At 40.3% G+C, this 21,334-nt stretch overlaps 1 protein-coding gene across 1 annotated transcript in view; it reads left to right on the forward strand.

The window, feature by feature from the left end:
- The first annotated feature begins 3,936 nt into the window (after positions 1 to 3,936).
- pdgfrb (platelet-derived growth factor receptor, beta polypeptide) overlaps positions 3,937 to 21,334 on the forward strand; it is a 32,804-nt gene continuing 15,406 nt past the window's right edge. The window contains exons 1-6 of the mRNA XM_023271688.3: positions 3,937 to 4,218; positions 15,289 to 15,370; positions 16,525 to 16,842; positions 18,199 to 18,456; positions 19,105 to 19,235; positions 19,933 to 20,098. Of these exons, the coding sequence (XP_023127456.2) occupies positions 15,322 to 15,370; positions 16,525 to 16,842; positions 18,199 to 18,456; positions 19,105 to 19,235; positions 19,933 to 20,098 (922 nt within the window). The 5' untranslated portion in view covers positions 3,937 to 4,218; positions 15,289 to 15,321. The remainder of the gene's footprint in view (positions 4,219 to 15,288; positions 15,371 to 16,524; positions 16,843 to 18,198; positions 18,457 to 19,104; positions 19,236 to 19,932; positions 20,099 to 21,334) is intronic.

Below are 21,334 nucleotides of genomic sequence, written 5' to 3' on the forward strand. Positions count from 1 at the left end.
GAGAATTTATATATTGTTGATTTTAATACACACTTCGAAATTTACAGATCCAAGAAAAGGTGTATATAAACCATTAAAAGTGTTCCTCAATGGATGGTTCTTTAAAAACGCAGCTTTTTAGCCAACCTCCTTCTTTTATTTTCCAAACAACCAGGTTAATTTCAGCACGATACTGTCTCTTTTTAATGACTTTCCAGAAGATAACGGTTCAAAAGTGAAAAGGACTCATTTTAAAATCTGTTCTTGTTTTGGTTTCATTTATGGTGTGACAGTGAAGTGAACTAACTGGATGAAACATTCAAGAGAAAATGAATCTCCTGTGAGTTGTTGTCATTGATATTAATTGAGGTTTCTCTGAAAAAGAAAAAAAAGTCTGCATGTATTCTATAATGTAAAGTCTGCTGCAGCATATGTCAAATACAGAACTGGCCATACAGACTATTCACAAGAAGTTTTAAGTCCACAAACAGAAAGGTACAAGTAGGTTTATTGTCCACTATGCCATATAACAACCACAAGAGGGCAGCAAAAAGCTGAATAATAGCAGATAATTTTACAGATCTTGAGTTCTTCAGAAACCATTTGTTGTTCCCCAACAAGACGCACAAAGTTTATTCATCATCCCACCTGTTGCTGGATTTATATCTTTTCTATGTTCAAGTGACATTGTGCCTTATGCTGTGAATCCCACTCATGAAGTTTGTTTATGTGTTTGTCTACATCTGAATATATAAAACCTTCATAAAAGATTCATGCCACTATCTTGGTCAAAACAGGCGTTATCAGCTACATCAGCTACCAGCTGTTTGTATGAAACCTTTTAATGGAGATGAAAGTGCTACTGGGCTGAACATTAAGGAAAGTGCAACATAAACATCACCTCATGTACAAACTGGAGTGTCAGATTGCCTCACATAGCTTTAAATCTTATACCAAAAATAGATTTAAACATTCTGACCTCAAAAAAGAACCTTGCAGTCAAAGCATAAGGCACTTATCTGCCCCAGTCTGCCAAAAATGACAATCTGAGCTGGGATGTATAAATCTTCAGTGTTTATCTCAATGAGAGGTTACTTTATGGGGACGATCCATATGTAGAGATTCACTTTAAACAGTGCAGCATGTTTCTCATGTTGAAGTTCACTGAGGGGGAACTAATAAGAGGCCTGTTCTCTGTTTACCATTTCTAAAAGCTCACATGTGTTGTAGAAGGAGCTGCTGTTCAGGCGCTTCATCTTTCACTCTCACTCCACATAAAGCCTGCAAACGACATAAGATTGACAATATCTGCATACTCACTCAGCATGTCTTCAGAAAAACAGGCTAGAAGGCAACTATCTTAAAACCCTAATTACAGCTGAGTCAACTCAGCCTGATTTCAGGTGATCAACCACACACTGACCACATGCTAATATTGCATACTGTCCTTGTGTTGTTTGTCCCCCATTTCAGTTGCTCTCCTTTTTTCAGCGTCGTGTGTCTTTGCATGGTCAGTAAAAGGCAGACAGGATGTGAGTGCAGCGAGGAGAAGGGGGTGAGGATGGTTCCAGGTCAAACTTGTGGAGGAACTCTGTGATAATATGGTCAGTGTTTTGTAAAATCTCCTGTTCATCTTGTATTCTCTTTTAGGATGTTGTCGTTGATTTGGGCCATAACTGCTGATTACATACGCTATATTGTCAATTAAACTGCCAGTTATTTTCTTGATAATTTGTGTTTTCTTTAAAATGAAAGAAAAATGCTATAATCATTCCCCAATGCAAAGTTACTCTATTTACTATCACATTAGACAAAGACAAAAGGCAACTCTTTGCATTTAATTTATCAGAGTTGTGGCTGATTCTGTTAAGCAGTTATTGGCTAATTGTTTCATCTCTAAATTGAATTTCTTCTGCCTCATACTATTTGGATTGTATTGTTTCTGACTGGTTATGGTAATGACTGCTGCTATAGCTTTTCTGTATTTGCAGCTCATTTTTAGATTTAGCCCTTAATAATGTCATCTGAAAAAAGCCTTGAGGAGCCTTGAGACTCACAAATCTGTTATCAGCACGAGTTGAAATAGATGTGGCCCCAGATCAAAAACTTTATTGCTTCATCCATCTTCATTTATCAGAGGTCCATTAGGTTCATCTCCAGGTCCAGGCCTCAGTGACGGTGCTTCCCGTCTTTACCTCCCTGTCCCCTACTAGGGGCCTCCACATGGGACCTCCATAGCTTCTTGCTTTATCTGAACCCTAGCAAAACAACAAATTTGCCACAGCATTAGTGTGGTTGCACTAGTTGCACTCCAGCACCAGAGAATCCACTCTTTAGCTGCTCAGAAAGGCTCAATAGACTCTGTAATGTTGCAACAGAATATCTTGGAGTCCAATTTGTTAAGAGCTGCGCCGCTCTGTCAAGCTGTGGGAATAAACAAGGACTGCTGCCAAATTATATAAGCAATAGACACCCCTTTGTTGTGCATCTCTCTAGCACTCTATTCTCTAGCAACATGCTAAAATTAAAAATGGTAATAAAATGCAAAGACCTCCTAAGATTCCTTAACTTTCAGTGTTACCACCCAGTGTGTCCTGCTGGAGCTGCGCAGGATGTTGCAGGATGTTTAGACAGCATGTGACTTATCTCCAGCAGATAAAGGATTGTGTGTGGAGGAGTATTTGCATATGTGACTGTCTTGTGTTTAATTGCTGCATTATTACCTTTAATGTCCCGTGGCTACATTTTCATAGCAGTCAAACACAGAGGAGTGGATTCATGGGGTCAAGTTGGTGGGTTAAGAGCAGATTTATCTCAAGTAGTGTGATCTACGTAGGTAGATTTGGCTAGACGTTAAGGTGGGACTATCCTGTGCGGTGCTGCTCCCCTCCTATCTAATAACCAGGAGCTTATCTGGCTCTCTAATTACTGCTAGCAGGGCTTTTAGTTTTACCCTCACAATTAGAGGAGAACATGTTACTGTCCAATTTAGCCCCTCTTCCCTCCCCTCCTCCTCTGTCTGGCTCGCTTTGTTGGAGAGAAAAGGCCCTCGTCAGCTGCAGGGTCCCATTATGAATTTCAAGCCGTCCCCTCATATCCTGGGAAAGGATGAAATTAGGAAGCAAGCCAATATTGAGCGCAGACATATTTGCATGGTGTGCATGTGTTTGAAAGAGGCAGGATGAAAGAGCAGAGAGAAGAGGCAGAAGGAGGGGTGAGGACAGTGGGAGGCGTTGAGCTTTGGAAATGATGGAAAAGAAATTTAAGTATGACAGAAAAAGATATGTAACTTACAGGAAAACTAACTTTGTTTACCAACTTCTACACCTGAATCTAGCTGTGTGATTATGTAAGTGAGGTTATTTTTCCTGAGAAACTGAGACTTCCATGTTTGTTTCCAAAGCAGGCTACCACGAGCTCTGCCAAAACCCTTTTTTTTTCCTTTCCTGGCCCTCTCACTCACTCTCTCACTCTTTCTCTTTCCCTTTTTATTGTGTTTGTTGTTTTATGGAGGGGTTAGATGTGGTCCAGATTGCTGTTGCCAATAGAGACTGTCTCAGTTCACCTCCAGTTGCTCGCCGCTCCATTCATAAACAAATCGCTCCAGTTTGGGACCTCTGAGCTGCTACCTAAGAACAACAAGCAGAACTCGATTCGTATTTTGAAGTTTTCCCCCCTCTTGTCTGTTCTCTTCGCTCACTTATTTTTTGAAACTTGCCTCTCCTGCCTTTTTTTGCTCACTACTCCCTCCCTCCTCTCCCTCTCTCTGCTCAGCCTCAGAAGGGCCGGACCACTGACACTCTGCTCTGTGTGAATCTGTCAGTGAAGGAGTGTGTATGTGTGTTTCTTCATTGGGATCATTTTTTTTTTCTTTCTTTCTGAGTGCTGGGCAGGCTTTTTTTCTACGTGAGAGAGAGAGAGAGAGAGAGAGAGAGAGAGAGAGAGAGAGAGAGAGAGAGAGAGAGAGAGAGAGAGAGAGAGAGAGAGAGAGAGACCCCCATGGTGCTGTGATTTGACTAAGCAAACAGCCAGGCTCAGTGCGGTACCTCCTCCAACAGACTCCTGGGACAGCAGAGATTAACCTCAGACTCTGAACATCTGAGGGATCTATACATTTGAAGCAGCCGCCCCTGTCGAGACAACCAGCGGGAAACTTCTCCTCTGATTTCCTTTTGTTGGCCACCAGCCTCTTTGGACGGAGAGAGGAGACTCATCTATGCTTCTAGGACCAGCCTGAAGGTAAGAGGTGTTGCTTCTCTGTCACTGTCAAGGATTTTCACTGTTAGTCACGGCTGCCCGGCAGCTGCTGGCAGAAGTGAAGATGTGCTGTACAAAGTGGTGAAAATTCACTTAGCCCACTGTGACAGATTTAATTTCACAGCCATCTGACACAGAGAGGATGTACTTCATCCTTGTAACACTGCACTCAAAGTTCATGTAGCTTTCTGAAATTAAATCAGAAAGATTATTTGATACAAGTCAATCAGGACGAGCCTAAATTCTGTTTTGTTCTGTGATGTTGCTAGTTAATGTGTCTCTGTTGGTGGGATTTGTCACCCGCATACTTGAATGTGTACACACCAGGCATTACGATGTGAAAGAGAATGAGCAACCTGTTCAAACATCAGTATAGTGATGGCTTGCATCTCTGTACACAGACACTGCTTTACTCTTTACACAACTTTAACACTGTTTACGTCCTGTCTATGAGAACACGTTTGACAAGATGTCCCAGGGTCTTCAGTACACACACAAACACACATACACACACACACACACATACTGGGCTTTATAGTGCGAGCTGTTTGTATGCGCTCCACTTTGTGCTTCACTGCTAAAGGGCTTGTTTATACAGCCCTCTTCAGTCACCCTGAGTGAACTGATGGTCCTCAACGCTAAACCATCGGTCTCTTTCCTCCCCTGTGAATGGCCCTAACAGAATCAATCTTCTCCGCATTGCTCACTGAAAAGACCACGGCTGTGCATTATTTTCAGACGTGGCGTCGCTCACTGTCACCAGCATCCTCTTTAGCGCTGGATGGATTTCCTTTGAGTGATAACACACACCAGCCTAAATTGATAGCTTTATGCTTTGGTCACACTTTTCCCAACACAGACCTCTCATACACCGCCTGAGGAACACAGACATAAACAACCTGTTGAATCATCTCTTCACATTCATCACAGGAGAAGCTTTTAGTACCTGGAATGAGTTACATTACGACTCTGTGAGCTGTTTCATGGTTGAGACACATGTGGCATGCATGTCTTTTCGCTCTAATTTGCCATATGTTTTGCACCTGAAAGCCTCCCCACTTCCCTGCCATGTATGGCTGCTGCGGTATTTAAGTTGTTGGGTTGCTTAACTGCACATCAATCTTCAGTATACAGATGACCTTCTTGATATGAGAGCATTTGCCTTAGCAAAGGTTGTAATCTAAACATTGCTGGCATGTGTTTCATGCATGTTGTTCTCCTCCTCTACATATAGAGGGTTCCTTTTGAAGTTTCTGATCCTCTCTGGCTCTGTGGATATTTTGGTCCAGGCATTGTCTTAGTTCTGTTGTTGCAGATGAAGTGCTGGAAAGCTGCATACATGTCATACTTTTACCATCAACGGTATTAGACTCTGTTGCATTCATTTCATAGTTTTACCGCGGCCTGAATGTTCCTGCTCAGTGTTTCACAGCATCTACTTGAAAACAGTAGATGTGATCTGACAGTTCTTTACAGCGAGCTTTGCAAAACATAGTGAAGTTTAATTTCTCTCCTGATCAGTGGGGATTTTCCTCCCTGTGCGTCAGGCTGCTGGTATGTACTGCAGCTCTTCTCCCCGGCCCCTGATGTTGTGCAGCCCAGTCGGCTCCATTGCCCTGGCCCAGACCTAATCCTTCGTCATCAGCTGTTTCCTGGCTCTCTGGGCTCTTTGCATGCCAGCCGCTTTGAGAAAATGTGCTTCACATTATGACCATGCAGAAAACATGCCAGAAGTCTGATTCAGCTCACATGTGCTCCAGAGCGCCGATATGTAACAGTTTGAGCTCGGCAGCAAGTTTTGAAACACATTGATCTCATTCTGTCTGCTTGTGATTTATCCTTCATGCCATGAGCTGAACACACAGCTGCTGAACCACCGAGATCTGAGAACCAGTGTCACAATGTTTATGTCTGGATGAAATACAGAGTTTAAAAACTTATTTAGAGCACACATGAATAGGGATGCACTGATTAATGAGTGTATGTTTTCTATCTGTCGATTGCTGTCTCATTCCCTTGTAGTTTGATTCATAATTCGTCATTCATTCTTTTTTACTGAGCTGTTGTTTCATTGAATGGCTATGAGAGTTGTGCTTCACTGTACGTCACTTCATCTTTATCGTTGTGTTTAGACTTTATACTGTAGTCTTAAAGCTTCAATGACAAGCACTAAGTGGTGCTGCAATAAAGCATCCTGTACTGCTGCCCGTCCATCTGGCCTCCCCCTTGTTCCCTCCTTCTTTCCCTCCCACCCATTTACACAGAGCTGACAGGCAGCTGCATCTCATCGTCAGCCAGGAAGCACAGCCACTCCTGCAGGACGAATCATTCAGGAAACGTGTATTTTATTTTATTATAATTTTTTTCTATTGTTAGAATATCAGAATTTTAAAAGGAAGTCACACAAATCACAAAGAAAAGTGCCAAGCAACTGAGAAGTCGTCCAAACATATTGAAGGGAAAGTACAAAAACTAAGTGCACTTACTCATATACTGCACTTAAGTGGAATATTGAGCCTCTTTATTGGAAGATTTTCCATTTTATGGTACTTTTTTGTACTTCTTCTATCATGCGCTTCTACTTTTTATTCCACTGTATGCATGATGATGTCAATGAATAGTCATTTCATTTGAAAGCAAAACTTAAAAAAAATAAAAAACTACTTAAGAATTATGTGTTGTCATAGATTTAACTGCCACTTTGTCACAACATTGTTTCCATGAATCAAGATTTAACAACAATTCAATCTTAAAAACAGTGTGTTTGTTTTTGTTTGTAGGCAACTGTCAGTAAAATCTGAGTTTTAAAGACTATAAATAGTATTTCCTGCTTTTGTCCACTGAACTTTAATTTCAATGTTGAATATCATCCATATCATCAATCTCCCATCTCTGTGCTTCACTGTCAGGACTATGCAGCTGTTGTGGTAGTCCTGCTTAAGCAGAACAACTTTATTTTGCCTTCTTCCAGTCAAAGAATGTGTCCCAGTATTCCTTAGTATTATTGATTAGGATTATTTTTATGCTTCTTTGCAATGCTGTGCTGAAGAGGAAGCACGTTTTTTTCCTTGAAACTGTTCACAGAGATGCAATTTGCTTTTGACTATTTAAACTGTCATAGAAACTCTGATTTTTACAGATTTCCACCTTTGCCAAGTCTGAAATAATTGTCCATCTGGTTTTTCAGAGCTAAATTGTGTAAAAATTGCACTGTTTATGGCCTCATTTCAGGAGGAGAGCCACTGAAGCCCTGATTTATGGTACTATGGTCCGTTCTAAACCTCTTGATTACTGCTGCAATTGTGTTTCCACTGACGTTTAGTTGGTCACCGATCTTTTTGTAAGCTTTTCAATCTTTGTAAATCACAATAATGTTTTTAAATTTCTTTAGCAATTCTTTGCCATGTAGAAAGATGATGCAGTCAGTCACATAGATGAGTGAGTATTAGGTCCTAAACTGAAAAGATTCTGGTGTTCTCAGGTCATTTTACAAGCATCTCAATGCAGCTATGCTTATTGGAAATCATGATAACAGAAGTATTCATTTTTGTCCTAGAATGGATGTAAACACAAAACATGAAACTAGTCCTTGAGTTTGAAGTAAAATTAAAAACTTTGGCATGTAATGGAATGTTTTTACATTGTGGTTTCCTACTTTTGCTCAATTAAAGAATTTGGCTGTTTCTTCTAACTGTGTATGGGTATTATGAGCTTCTCTCCCAATTTACTACATAAGGAACAATACAGATTTGAAGCAGGGAATTTTGGTCTCCATCAGATTCTTTCAAAGCACCATGCTTGCTCTCTGGAGTTTGTGCTGTCCACTCTCCAACACAAACACATTGGAATTGGTGATACAGTGCAGAGTGGGAAAAGAGGACAAAGAAAAACAGTCTGCTGCTTTTACAAGATAAGGATTTTCACCAAAAAAGAGACCAAGCTGAATTTTGCTCAGTTTGGGTGTTTCTGGTTCTGTCAGAGTAGAGATCTATAAGGTAAAATAACATTAGATATGCAAACTTTACATAAGATAACATTTTCCCAGCGCTGCACAAATAGCATAAGTGATCACCTGGAGTTGTGATTATCTGTCACTGTTATACCTAATTTTCCCGAACAAATGCAATTGAAAACCAGCCAGTCCTAATTGTGTTCAGCTGTTTCCTTTTTTGGGGGGAAGGGAGAGGGGGTGGGGGGTAGGGGGGCGTAAGAGTGGAGGGGCTAGAAGTGTATGAAGGTGCAATTAATTTCTCAGGAGACTGGAGATCTTATACCTTATAGCTTTTTATTGCAAAGGTGTGCAGGAAAAGGACTGTTGCACCATCTGCATAAGTTGCATATACCACTGTGTCCCCTTTGAGAAAGCAATTTGAACTGACTGGCAGATATAAAATTGCCTTTTCACTAGTAGCAACCTGAGATTTTGCTGCTTAGGGCACAAATACATGACCTCAATGACAGAAGCTGCTCGAATTTTTTTTTTCTTTTTTTTAAAAATATCGAAATCACTTGTTGGTCATTTAGGTTCCCAAATTAGGAGAAAATTACATGATTATACTGATATCAAACGCTTCCCACATCCAAGGTTGTGATTCTACAGAAATCAGTTTTACCCAGAAGCCCTTTACACACACCCCACCTCCCCCACCACTACAAACAGCATTTACAGCACTGTTTGAAAGGGAACAAACCAAAATCCGCAGTTTCCCAAACATGTGTTGCCTCAGCATGAGTACAGAATCACTTTGGTGTCTAAGATAAGACCTCACAAGCACTGGTTCCAAATGCAAAACCAAAAGATGTTGAAAAGATATGGTGAACAACTGTAATAGTAAATATTTTGGCCCTGATAATGCAAGCTTGAAATGGCTTCGTGCAGCTTTGGCCTCTTAAGTTACACCACACAAGTGGCTGCTGTCAGACTGAGAACTTTACAAAGTTCATCGTCCAGCTGTGCAACTGTGAAATGTAGTTTGGGGTCAGTGCAAGGGAGTCACAGATTTTGACAAACTGCTTCTGTCAGCCACATATTGTCATAACAAATGAAGACCTCTCTACTGCCTCAGTATGTCCCAAAAGTCCTCCACCAAAAATGTAAAAAATGTTATGACGCAAAAGGTTCTGGAGTGGAAAAATATGTGGGGTATGATGTCTATATTGTTTGACAGAAGTGAGTGAGAGGACATGAGGTCAAAATTACCTGTTCTATTAAAGCTACTAAAATCAATAGATACATGTGGATCAATACAGAAACAAGTCAAATGAGAACAAGAGTTATCAGTTGTAGTTAACTCACAGAGAATTATCACTTGTCTCTTCTTTTGCTAAAGCTGTTCCAAACACTGTGGCATCCCTCTGATTAATGTTTTGGCTTTCTGGCCTGCATCATTACTGTTTTGGGTATTTTTTGCATATCATCAGGGTTGTTTTTTATCACAACAGACTGTTGTTTTTGGTAAACTCACTACAGTCGACCAGCTCAGCAGCAGATTGCAGAAAAACAATGTTTTCAACTAGTTGGTTTAGATAATGGAACTAGACATTTCCCTGAGGTAGTGGTGGAGACCAAAAACAGAGCAAAAAGAAGAGTGAGTATTAGATTTATATTTGCAGAGGGATTAGAAAACAGATTTCTAACCAGCTTGACAAATCAGCTCAAAGGTGATGCTTGACTCTCTCAATCTGCACTCTTGTCTGTAGTTCTGCTTTGCAGCCTTGTGAAACGTCACCAGTCACAGCAAATATCTACACAATTCAAAGTCTGCTTCTAGCCGAGTACAGATCAAATAACCGGAAGCGTCTTTGCTGTGCCTGTTTTAACGAGAATGCTTTGGGCAAGACCCAAGGGTCTGCAAGCCAGTGGGAAGAGAATAGTGTCCCCAGATGTGAGGTCGGTTACTGATTTTGAGCCAAGCTATTTTAGTTTTCATTCAAGGACTACTATTATGTCATGTTACTAAGTTCTGATATTTTTAACATGTTTTCTGAGATGTAGTAATATCATTTCTACTGGAAAACCAAATTTGATCTCAGACTTGAAATAAAAATGTTCATTGCTGCCAGTCTGTCTGTAGGTAGATGTTTGAGTCACGTTTGTCCACAGAGGCACACAAATAAATAAATGAATATGCCATATATAAACAAAATGAAGACATGGGTTTTTCCTTTGAGTAATCTCCTCTGACACCATATTGCTGTCAATCTTGCATTGTTCCCTGTTTGTTGACCTGTGAGTTATGTCACAGTACAGTAAGCTGTCCTGTGTAATCATCAGTGCCCAGACGAGCTGCTGCTGTCAGCAAGATCACTGCTCTTCAGATTGCAAATATTCCTCCCATCTTGAGGAGTCAGGACTCCCAAGGTGACTTGACAAGTTTGAACTGTCTGAGTATGGGAATTGAGGAAGACCTGTTGTGTTTAGAGTTTGTTTCTGCTGGCCCCAAGTGGCCAAAAAATCTATTCATGTTGCTTTAGAAGCCGCATACTGCACCAGGAATTTTTAAACAAAGCAAATAAAAGCAATTTTGCATTGCAAGGATATTTCTACATGTATGGAGATGTATGAAATCTCACTGTCTTCCTTTATAGTCTGAAAAATCCATATGACATGAGCACTGGCTCCACAGAGAGATTGATATACTTAAGCATTTCCTGCTTACAATAGCTCACATATTCTGACAACCTGCGAGTTACACATAGAGATCGCAGCACAATTTTTCTTCAGCCTAGGGTTTATTAGTCATTTTTACAGCTCTGGTAATGTGTAGTATTTGTATTAGTCATGTCGGAGGTGGTGGACGTGGAGGCCGTCCGGGGTGGAAACAGTTCATCGTGGGTCTGCTGCCGAGGGACCAGAAGGTTTTCCTCAGGGGGGATGGTCAGTCCAAGATGGGTGATAAAAATGGAGGTTTGTTTGAACAAGGACACCCTGGGTCATTTTTTTCCCACAGAGCTCGCCAAAGTCCGGCTGGTCAGAGATACGTCGAAAAAACCTGACATCCTGCTAAAAATGAAAACTTAAGAAGACAAATATGGCCTGTGCATTTATTCCGTGCTGCGTATGATAGAGTACATGTCCGAAAAAAAGAGTTCGGTGTCAGCGATAGATCAAATTCTGCCTTATCTGAGCTATAATTGTTTGCATTGGAAAGAAGTGACCGCTAAATTGGAGATGTTTGTTTTGCAGATCACGGCTTCCTGGACACTTCAGCAGAGTAAACATCACTGCCTGTGATGTCAGACTGAGTGTGCGCTCCTTCTGCTGTCCCACTCTGTGCTTTGATGTGGTGTTTCCCATAAATTAGAACCCGTACGTCTGCACGCTCCCTTGGCTGTTTTTTCCACTGTCTGGTGCTTTGTGATGTTTTCTTGTGGCGTGTTCATGCTTTGTCATTGGTCTAATTGGTCTGTTCTTGAATTCGATTGCTTTTTTTTCCTGCTTGTTTTTTCTATTTTCACTTTGTTTTCCCCTCATTTCTGATTGTGAGTTTACGTCTTTTCTGTGCAGCTTGTTATTTTTTAAAGATGTTTTCCCCCTTTGTAGAAGTTTCAGTGCAGTTGGTCTTAAACTCATTGTGGCATCTCTCGTTGTCTCTGCAAGTATTTGGTTTGTGGTTGTGATGGTCTGCTGTGTCAGTGATGCATCACTGTTTTACACCCACATAAGGCCAGAAAATTTCCCCGTACAGGATGTTGGAGCTCTCCAGCTGCACTTCGGGCAGCTTTTTGGGAAACGTTCCCTCTTTTGTTATAGATTACACTTATTCCTCCTTTTTCCAAGTGCAAGCTCTCCCCCCTTGGGATTCACTCAAGCAAACAGTTGGCTGCAAATGCGGTTCTTACAGCAGTTCCCACCTCATTGAGGACTGCTTTATCACTGCCAGATGTCTAAACGAAACATGGAGCTACAGTATATATAGATAATCCCAGGAGTGGGATTACAGCCTGCTGAGGGACTGGCGTTTACACACTGCATCCTGAGGCAGAGCGTGGGCTGCGTGCATCCCGCTGATTTGACTTTAGCATTTTTCCTCGTTAGCTGGTGACACTCTGAGTGAAGCAGGGTTGTTTATGAAAACCGGGAAGGGTCAATCAGCCACCAAATTCCCAGCATCTGTGGGAAAACTCATACAGAGTGATAACAATTCATCCTTCACGGTGATTACTGTGCCATCGCTCACAAAAACACTGTTTGTTTTTGTCAGACCTCCAAGATTACAGCAGGAATGCAGGATCTCATTTCAAAGATTAAAAAGACAATAATAAACATCTGGTTTACAGAATTGTTTTTCAAATCTTTTCAGGTCCTCGACAGGAGTGCATTGATTGAGAACCACTTGACTCGACTTAATTTATGGACATTGTGGACATCTCTTACTGTAAATGACTCTGTTGTTATTGTGGTTCAAACAAAGAGCAACTTTGTGGTTCAGGGCTCAAACTGCTACCAAGTGTTTTTATTAAAGCCACTGAAATGCTGCCAGACCTTCTTGGCAGATTCACATGTGTCCTGACCCTTTTAACACTCCATAACATTATTTGTTCCATCCTTGCACAAGTGACGTCTTTTTTCTGACATTTTTTAGTATCACTCTTAAATGTACAGTCGCACTCACAGAATTACAACTCTGATTTTCCTGTTGCATGTTGTTAAATCCTGAATCTTCTCTAACAGAGTTTGCTCTTGTAGAAGAGGTCCTCTGGCTGCATTTAGCCCATGATCCTAGAAGGCACATCCCATTTTAAGAGTCAGATTCCCTCTCAAAGGCCTCCACTCATAGTCCCCCACTGTCCATTGGTCAACATGAAACCTTATCATGTTGCAGTAGCCAAACATTATTTTTCCACCCCTTTCAAAGGCCCTAAAAAACACCTAGGTTCTTGTTAAACAAAGGTGGTTTTCTGCAGTTTCATCTTAGATGTAAATTCACATCCTGCAGTATCCCTTACTGTTGCAGTTTGGCTTATTTGAGCAGACAAGCATCAGCATCCAGTCAGAGTACGATTTGTTAGTTGTCTTGCTGCCAAATGACACATGACTTCGGTGTCACTGCATTCGGCTCATGTTGCTCTAAGTCATCATCACTGACACTGAGGTCTGCTGGTACTTGTTGAGCGCTGATGTACGGCTTCCTCAGTGGACGGAGCCCTTGCTGCTTATTGCCGAGGCCCCCAGGGATGAGGCGACCCCGCCGCTCCTGCCGTCATCACCAGCAGGGTCCCAAGTGTATCAGCGGTCCTGGGAAAATTTCAGAGTAATACTGTGGGAACGTGAACTGTACACAGACACCAGTGACAAAAAGGGGAAACGGGGGAGAGGTCTGTTTCTGTGTGTTGGTAGTGTATGGAGGATGGAGGGGGCTGGGCTGTAATAGAGCATGTGCGTTCTGTATATACATGCAGCATGCAATATGTGCCAGGGAGAATGTTTATGTGTGCATGTGTACAATGAAGAGGGAAAAAAAATAGTTGGTTTCACTGTGTCTGCTTCTCCGTCAAGCCTTTTTTATTAGAACCAGGAGGCGGGGGAGGAAATGGACCAGTCATGTTTTTGGAGCAACTCAAGAGCTTTGAGCTTTTCGTTTTGGGAGCGGAAGTGCCAAAGGCAGTTAATTTAGAGAGACAGCGAGTATCTGGTTTAAATAGCTGGTTTTGGTCACAGAACTTTATGTAGCTCATCACCTCTACCAGCTTGATCAGGTTATTGATTCCTTTTATACTTGAAAATGTAGCCAATTAAAACATGATACAGTTAGATAGATTCAGTAAAGATAGAGCTGCTCAATTAAATGGCTAAAACTGAAAACAGTTCTAGATAAGATGGAGAAATGTAGTATTGTGTTTTATTGCATAATGCATAGAGATACTCCAGTTTCCTAAAATAGGGATTGTATATTTAGAGTGACTTATCAACTAAAAATGTTAAATGGAGCAAGATTTCTCAAGATACATTTCGCAATTTTTCCAGTGGCTCACTCCTTCTCTTCCTCCTCCACCCTCGCTCTTCCCAAGACTCTCTCTTCCGCCCTCTCTCTCTTTCCCACCCTCTTGCGTAGAGGCCTGTGATCCATCCTTAACTGTTTCCAGACGTCTGTGTGCTGCAGGCCTTAACCCCCATCCCAAACATAACAACAAACCGGCCCTCCCCTCTTCCATCTTTTCCTCTGACCTGTAACTGTGAAATTAGAACTTTAAGGCCTCCGCTAACGGTGGTAAATATTTCTGATTGGACGATGGTGAGGTTCAGTGACCTCAGTAGGTGCTGAAACCTGCGACGTTGATATGACATCGGTGTACCGCAGGACATCCCATGAGTATTGCAAAACCATGGCAACCTTTCCAAACTGGAAGTGCACTGCTCTGTCAGCGGCGTATGTGAATGCCCTCATTTTCACTTTTGTTTATACCAAAACCAATTAATGGCTCAGCACGGCTCTAGAATAGCTTAGACGCAGCATTGTTGCCAGTGAGCATGTTGCAAAAGCTGCACACAGTGACCCGTTTGTTAGAGGGCAGAATGCTGGTGAACCGGGAACAAAAAGAGCCAGACATTGTTGCTCTGTCCGGGTGCAGCGAGGCATCAAATACCTCCAGAGTGAGCTGCATCTGCACCTCAGATTGTGTGTGTGTGTGTGTGTGTGTGTGTGTGTTACCATTAAAGAGAGCAGCTTGAAAACCAACTAAATGCTTTTTGCTTGTTTCCTTTAAGTATGAGCAGGGCAATTTTGTGTCATTTTCTTGCATTAGAAGCAGATTGTTCTGACATGATTTATTTTCTCACTTAACCCGACTCATTGGAGCTCATTAGGGCCAGAATCAATCCATCATATGAAGCTCATCTCTTGTAGACAGATGTAAACACTAGTGGAGTTTTATTTAGGATGATCTTACTGCTGTTTTCCTCAGATTCACTGAACTTATTGAACACTTCGTGGGCAGAATGATCTTTGTTTTTTTTTTTTTTTCACTACTAAGTTGATGTGACATGTGGGGTTTTCCAGAAACAACACACTGAGTTTCACTGGTGCTGTTATATCATCTGTTTGTTTGCAGAAGAACAAATAAAAGTGGTAGAAGGCTTCCACCATGAGGAGGGTGACAGGATCCACGCTTCACCTGACAGTTACATTTACAGGTGAGAACTCCAACAAAACAAAAGTGAAAATCTGTAAAAAGAAAAAGATAGGCAGTTTTTGCAGGGAGGCGAACAGCGTGATGCCAAGCTTATGTGGAATATTTTACAATTAAAGCAAACTGATACTGCTGAACTGCTTTTTTGTTCTTCTTACAGCATATTCAAATTATGCTTTATGATTGAACAAGTCTCAGCTTATGTCTCACTAAATTTGCAGGACTTGTAGTTAAGACAAAGTTGTACTTGCATTGGACAGGGATTTTTGAACGGTTTGTTTAGTGTTTGTACAGTTATGTTGTCAAGGACGTTCAAAGAATAGAGTCTTAAGGCATCATTTTTTGATTCATTCATTAGTTGATCAGCCTGTGAGATAATGTAACTCTTTGATTTAAAGCACTGAAATGCCTTGAAGCTCGCCTCTGCCATTTTAACCCTTGCGTTGTCCTGTGGGTCAAAATTGACTCGTTTTAAAGTTTGAAAATGTGGGGAAAAAATATATTTTCACAGCGAAACTTCTGATGTCCACATTTTCAACATTTTTGGGAAATCTCTGAACATTTTTTGGTGGAAAAAAAGAAATATTAAAAATGTTTCTTAAGAACATTCACAAAAAAATCAACCAAAATCCAGCGAAATTCGCTGGATTTTGGTAGACTTTTTGGTGAATGTTCTTAAAGAAAATATTAGAAGTTTTACTGATATATAAGTAATCACTTTCGATATTTTTAGGATCTTTTTGGAAGATTTTTACTCATTTTTGAAAATATTTTCAAGAATTTTCTTGCCAAATTTGGGGGATTTTTTTAAAAATAAAACTTTTAAGGGAAACTTTCAAGGCATTATTGGAGTTTTCTTCCCGAAGGATTTGCAAATTTTCAGATATTTGGGGAATTTTTTTGCTGATTTTTAAAAATTTTTTCAGACAAGGAAACAATATTTTTTGGTGCCCATAAATGAGACCACAGGAGGGTTAAATACGTCTGTCACTGACATGGTGTCATTATTCTCCCGCTAATCTGCTCCGAACAACTCATATCCTTCTTCATGCAGAGATAGAACAGGATCTGACTTACATTGTTGATTTAACCTTTGACTTCATGCTGCCGTCTCTCTGACCTCCATCATGACCTTTTTTTTTGTTGTGCAAACTGCAGCTCTCCTGTGTTTCTGCACTGAACTGTTCTGCCTGGAGATCACACCTGATGACAAAGAGCTGGTCCTGGCTGAGGGCTCCTCTGTCAGCCTCACCTGCTCTGGCTCTGGGGACACGACCTGGGAGTTTAAGAGAGATGATGTGCCGTACTTTCAAGTGGAACAAGTTCAAAACGCCCGTCAAAGCTACCAAGTCGTGCAAACTGGCACAACGTCCAGCGTTCTGACCTTGTGGAACGTGAGCTGGAAGCACACAGGCGTCTATCAGTGCATCGATCGACTCACTGGAGAAACTAAGGAGGTGGCTGTGTTTGTTCCAGGTGGGGCCTGGTTTGTTTACCCTTGTTTCAATTTCCAAGTGTGTGAGTTTGTAAAAGCTGTCCTTTATGGAAAAAAAAAAAAGAAAACTGTCTTGGTATCTTTTGTCAGGTGGGAACGTTACTGTCTCAGTTCCTGAATGCAAATCAGATTTTCAGTATGTAATATGTAATGTGAAACTGATAGAACAAAATACACTTTAAAAAGGCAAAGCGCTTGCTAAAGATCTTGTGAAAACATTCAGATTTTTGAGTGAGCTGTTGTGAACAGTGTGGAAAACTTCCAGGATGACGTTTGCAGAAGAGTCACTAGAAAAACATGTTGCTTTCTCTTTGTGGAAGTCACACTGTAAAAAAATAAAACTCACTTTTTTTTTTTTTTTACACAATTTCCCTAAATTACAAATAATGTCTACTAAATAAATAAATACCCAATCAAATAATAATAATATTGTAAAAATAGTAAACAGACCAAAATTGTACATAATGTGTACCTCAAAAATCTGTACTTTTTAAAATGATAATTTGAGTGTTTATTTTTACAGTGTTTGGCCATAAAATGTAGTTTTTTTCATTGTATTTAAGTCACTAAAAATACCAGTATATTACAAATATTTGCCGTTATTAAAAAGAAAGAACATTTATATCAAAAATGGAAGAATGCTAAATAATTTCTTAACTTTTACAGATTTTCCCTGTTTTGTTAAATTACAAATAAAATCTAGTAAAATCACAGAAAAGTATTTACATGCTGACTGTAAAAACAAACAAAAAACTGTATATTTTATAAATGGCAATTTACACTTCTACAAAGTTTTATCAGAAAATGATACAATTTTTTTATTCTATTTAAATCCACAAACAATATCAATATTTTGCAAAAATTTGTGGCTGCAGTTATTTGAAGGAACATTCTGTATATTATAATACTGTTAAATTACAGATAAAAATCTAGTAATTTTTTTAAAGTATTGATTTACATGTATACCGTAAGAAAAAGCAAAAAAAATAATGTCCCCATCAACAATCTGGATATTTTACAAATAGTAATTAGTTCTCTTACACTGTGTGACCATAAAATACACATTTTTACTGTTTTAATTAGTAAAAAAAAGTATATATCATTTTACAGATATTTGCACCACTTTTTTCTTTTTTTGAATGTTATAGTACTCCTGGCACACTTGCATCCAGATTTTCAGTGTTTTTTTTTTTGTTTGTTTTTTTTTTTTTTTTTTTAAAAACAATAAATTTTTTACAGTGCACTCTGTAAGATGTAGAGCAGATTTGGGACACATCAATTGTGTGATTTATTATTATTGTTAAATGTAATGAAATGAGTCATGTATTTGTCCCCAGACCCTGACTTGTGGTTCATAGAGAGCTCCCACGGCATGGTAACGAAGACCAGTGAGGAGAGCACCATCCCCTGCGTGGTCACCAACCCAAACATCAGTGTCACCCTGTATGAGAGGGACACCGAGCTGCCCATCAGGGGGCTGTATGTTCCCAGTGAGGGTTTCAAGGCACCGCTGGAAGACAGGACGTATGTGTGCCGTGGAGAGCTGAACGGGGAAGTGAAAGACTCTCAGGCCTTCTACGTCTTCAGCATTGTCGGTGAGTACTCAGGTTACAGAGTTCGCTTGGTGAAACAGTTTGTCCTAAAATGAAAAATGTGGTCATTATCAGCTCACCCCCACGTGTGCCGAAACTCCAGAGAACCCACAAACACTCACAAAGAGTCGGCCCCTTTAATTCAATCCCAGCCTCCACCCAAACTGTTAAAGTTAATGAATCTATCTTTTTAAAGCGCTATAAAAAAATCCCATAAAGTATCCATCACATTTCGACAAACAGCTTATGTTGTATAATGTGGTGTATTGAGAGTCCAAAAGTAAAATTCTTTTCGTTTATTGCCATGCATTCTGGATGGTTAGAAAACTGGAGGATGTTCACACAACCTGAGTTTAAAAAAAAAAAGATAACTGCTGGACTTTTGGTCTTAGAGTGCAGTTATTTGGCTCTGAGAATGCTGGACAAGCTGTTAGCAAAGAAAAATTTGAAGGACACTTTGTATTTGTGGTTGGGACATTAAACTACAGGAGCCTGCTACCAAGTTCAGTTCTGACTAATAGATTAAAGTATTGAATTGAAAATACTAAATTATTGTTTGATTAATATTAATGCCGGTTCTACCTGCTGTTTTGTTAAATCACTTAACCACTTCTTTTCTCCTGTCCTTCACACTCTGTCTTCTCGTCTCAGTCCCAGAGGCCCTGGGCGTCTACATCAATGCCTCAAGGACGATCCTGAAGCAGGGAGAAACGCTGACAGTAAACTGCACGGTGCACGGAGTGGAAATCGCAACTTTTTCTTGGGATGTCCCCGGTGGAGACGTGAGTAGGAGGATAGCAGGAAAGGCGCTTTTGTTCAGCTTATCCCTTTGTGATCGCTCTCAGACCTCATGGCCCAGCCCAAATTGTATCAAGATGTAGAGACACACCTCAATTTTTATCCCCCCGTGAAACTGTACTCACAACACATAGTGCTTAATTACTGGGGACATTCTTTATTTCAGTTGTGTAGAAGATGTTTCTGACATTTTTGCTCAATGTAATGTTATTTAAGGGGGCATCTGTCCATCCATTCATATATTTATCCTGTAGAAGATTGCACTGGGCTGGAAACTATTTCAGCAGATTTAAGGTCTAACGCAAAGAGACCGACAACTATGCATGCACACTTTTGACTAAATTATAATCAACTAGTACCCTAAAATGCATGTCTTTGGACTGTGAGAAGGAAGCCAGAGCACCCAGAATAAAACCTACGCAGTCAAAAAGAGAACGCACAAAGTCCACACAGAAAATCTCCAGCAGCTTCAAACCCAGTCACTCTTATTAAGGCGCAGCTTTACCTCATGTTCGTGGTTGACTTATATTTTCCAACACTCTCCACTGTGTGATATCCAGGATTATATTCTCTAAAGATCAAACACCTATTTCCATTAAGTCTCATTGTGCAAATGTTGGATCGCTTAAATCTTGATCATAGTAAAATGTACCATCCTTTTCATTTCCCTCTTTCTTTAAGGTAAACAAGATCGAGCCGCTGACAGACTACCTGTCCTCCACGAGCATGCGTTCCTGCCTCATCTACCCTCGTGCCTGGTTGGCCCAGGGTGGAAACTTTGTCTGCAATGTCCACGAGGGAGTCCAAGATCAGACGGCCTCTGCCAGCATCAACATCACCGTGCTCGGTTAGACAGACCTCACACACACGCAAAACTAAAACAAACTGATGCTACACAGATTATTATTGTGTTCCGCTGACAGAGAGAAGGCGGCTTACTATGTAAACCTTTTGCAAGTTAAGTCGGGAGAGGTGCTGCTTTTAAAGGAAATGAAGATCACTTCTATTTATTTCTGTTCCAAGTGTGAAATAAATCTTTGACATGGTGCGGCTGCACTGAGTGATACCTTGAGAAACAGACCTTCAAATCAAACAATACTGCAACTTTATATTTAGGCTTGAGCTACATATGTGTTTATGTAAGTGAGATTTGACTACAAACATTAACATATAGAAGGTTGACGTCCAAGCAGCTAAGTAATATTATGAGTGGCAGATTGAGAGCCAATGAAAGCAAGATTCACCATAGTGAATTTTTTCTCCACACTCTGTCTCCTGACTATCACTGAATGAATTTTGTCTGTGAATGCTTACTCTCTCTGCAGTGAGGTGTGTCATGTTTATGAAACCCTTGAATCACTTGAACTTCTGCGTTCAATGGAGACAGGAGGCCTGGACGGCTTAGTGGTCCAAACTGGACATCTGGTGGAAAAGACACATAATGTCTGGCCACAGAAACCCAACAATGAGCAGCAGCATTACATTGCTTTAGTAAAGAAACTTGTAGAGAGTGACGGCTCATATGGACAGCTATGAAGACTTGTTCTGCAAATCTTGTCAGATATTTGCACTTTTATAGTACCCTTTATGTCTTTGATTTTGATCTGCAATAGTCTCACAATAACAACACTGGAGCCAGATATTCACCCCTGGGTTTGGAGGAGACCAAACACAGAACTAAACGAGAGTGAATCTTGGCAAAACAAAACCCCGAATGACTGCTATAACAGCTCAGCATCTTGTGAAAATGTAAAGATTATACAACTTTGTGCAAACAAGCTCACAATATTACTTCAAATGTGATACTAGAGCAGAGCAGAAATACTTTATTGACCCCCAAGATGAAATTCTGTTGTTACAGTAGCAAGCAGAAAGAGCAAAGTGACACCATCACAATAGAAAAACTAAAATCTAATAGAAAAAAATCAATATAGAGTAGAATAGAATAGAATAGAATAGAATAGAATAGAATAGAATAGAATAGAATAGAATAGAATAGAATAGAATAGAATAGAATAGAATAGAATACATCTTTATTGTCACTGTTACAGAAAACAATGAAAATCGGTTTGGTACTCTCTGA

Source organism: Amphiprion ocellaris, chromosome 13 (genome assembly GCF_022539595.1).
Source record: "Amphiprion ocellaris isolate individual 3 ecotype Okinawa chromosome 13, ASM2253959v1, whole genome shotgun sequence".
Lineage (NCBI taxonomy): Eukaryota > Metazoa > Chordata > Actinopteri > Pomacentridae > Amphiprion > Amphiprion ocellaris.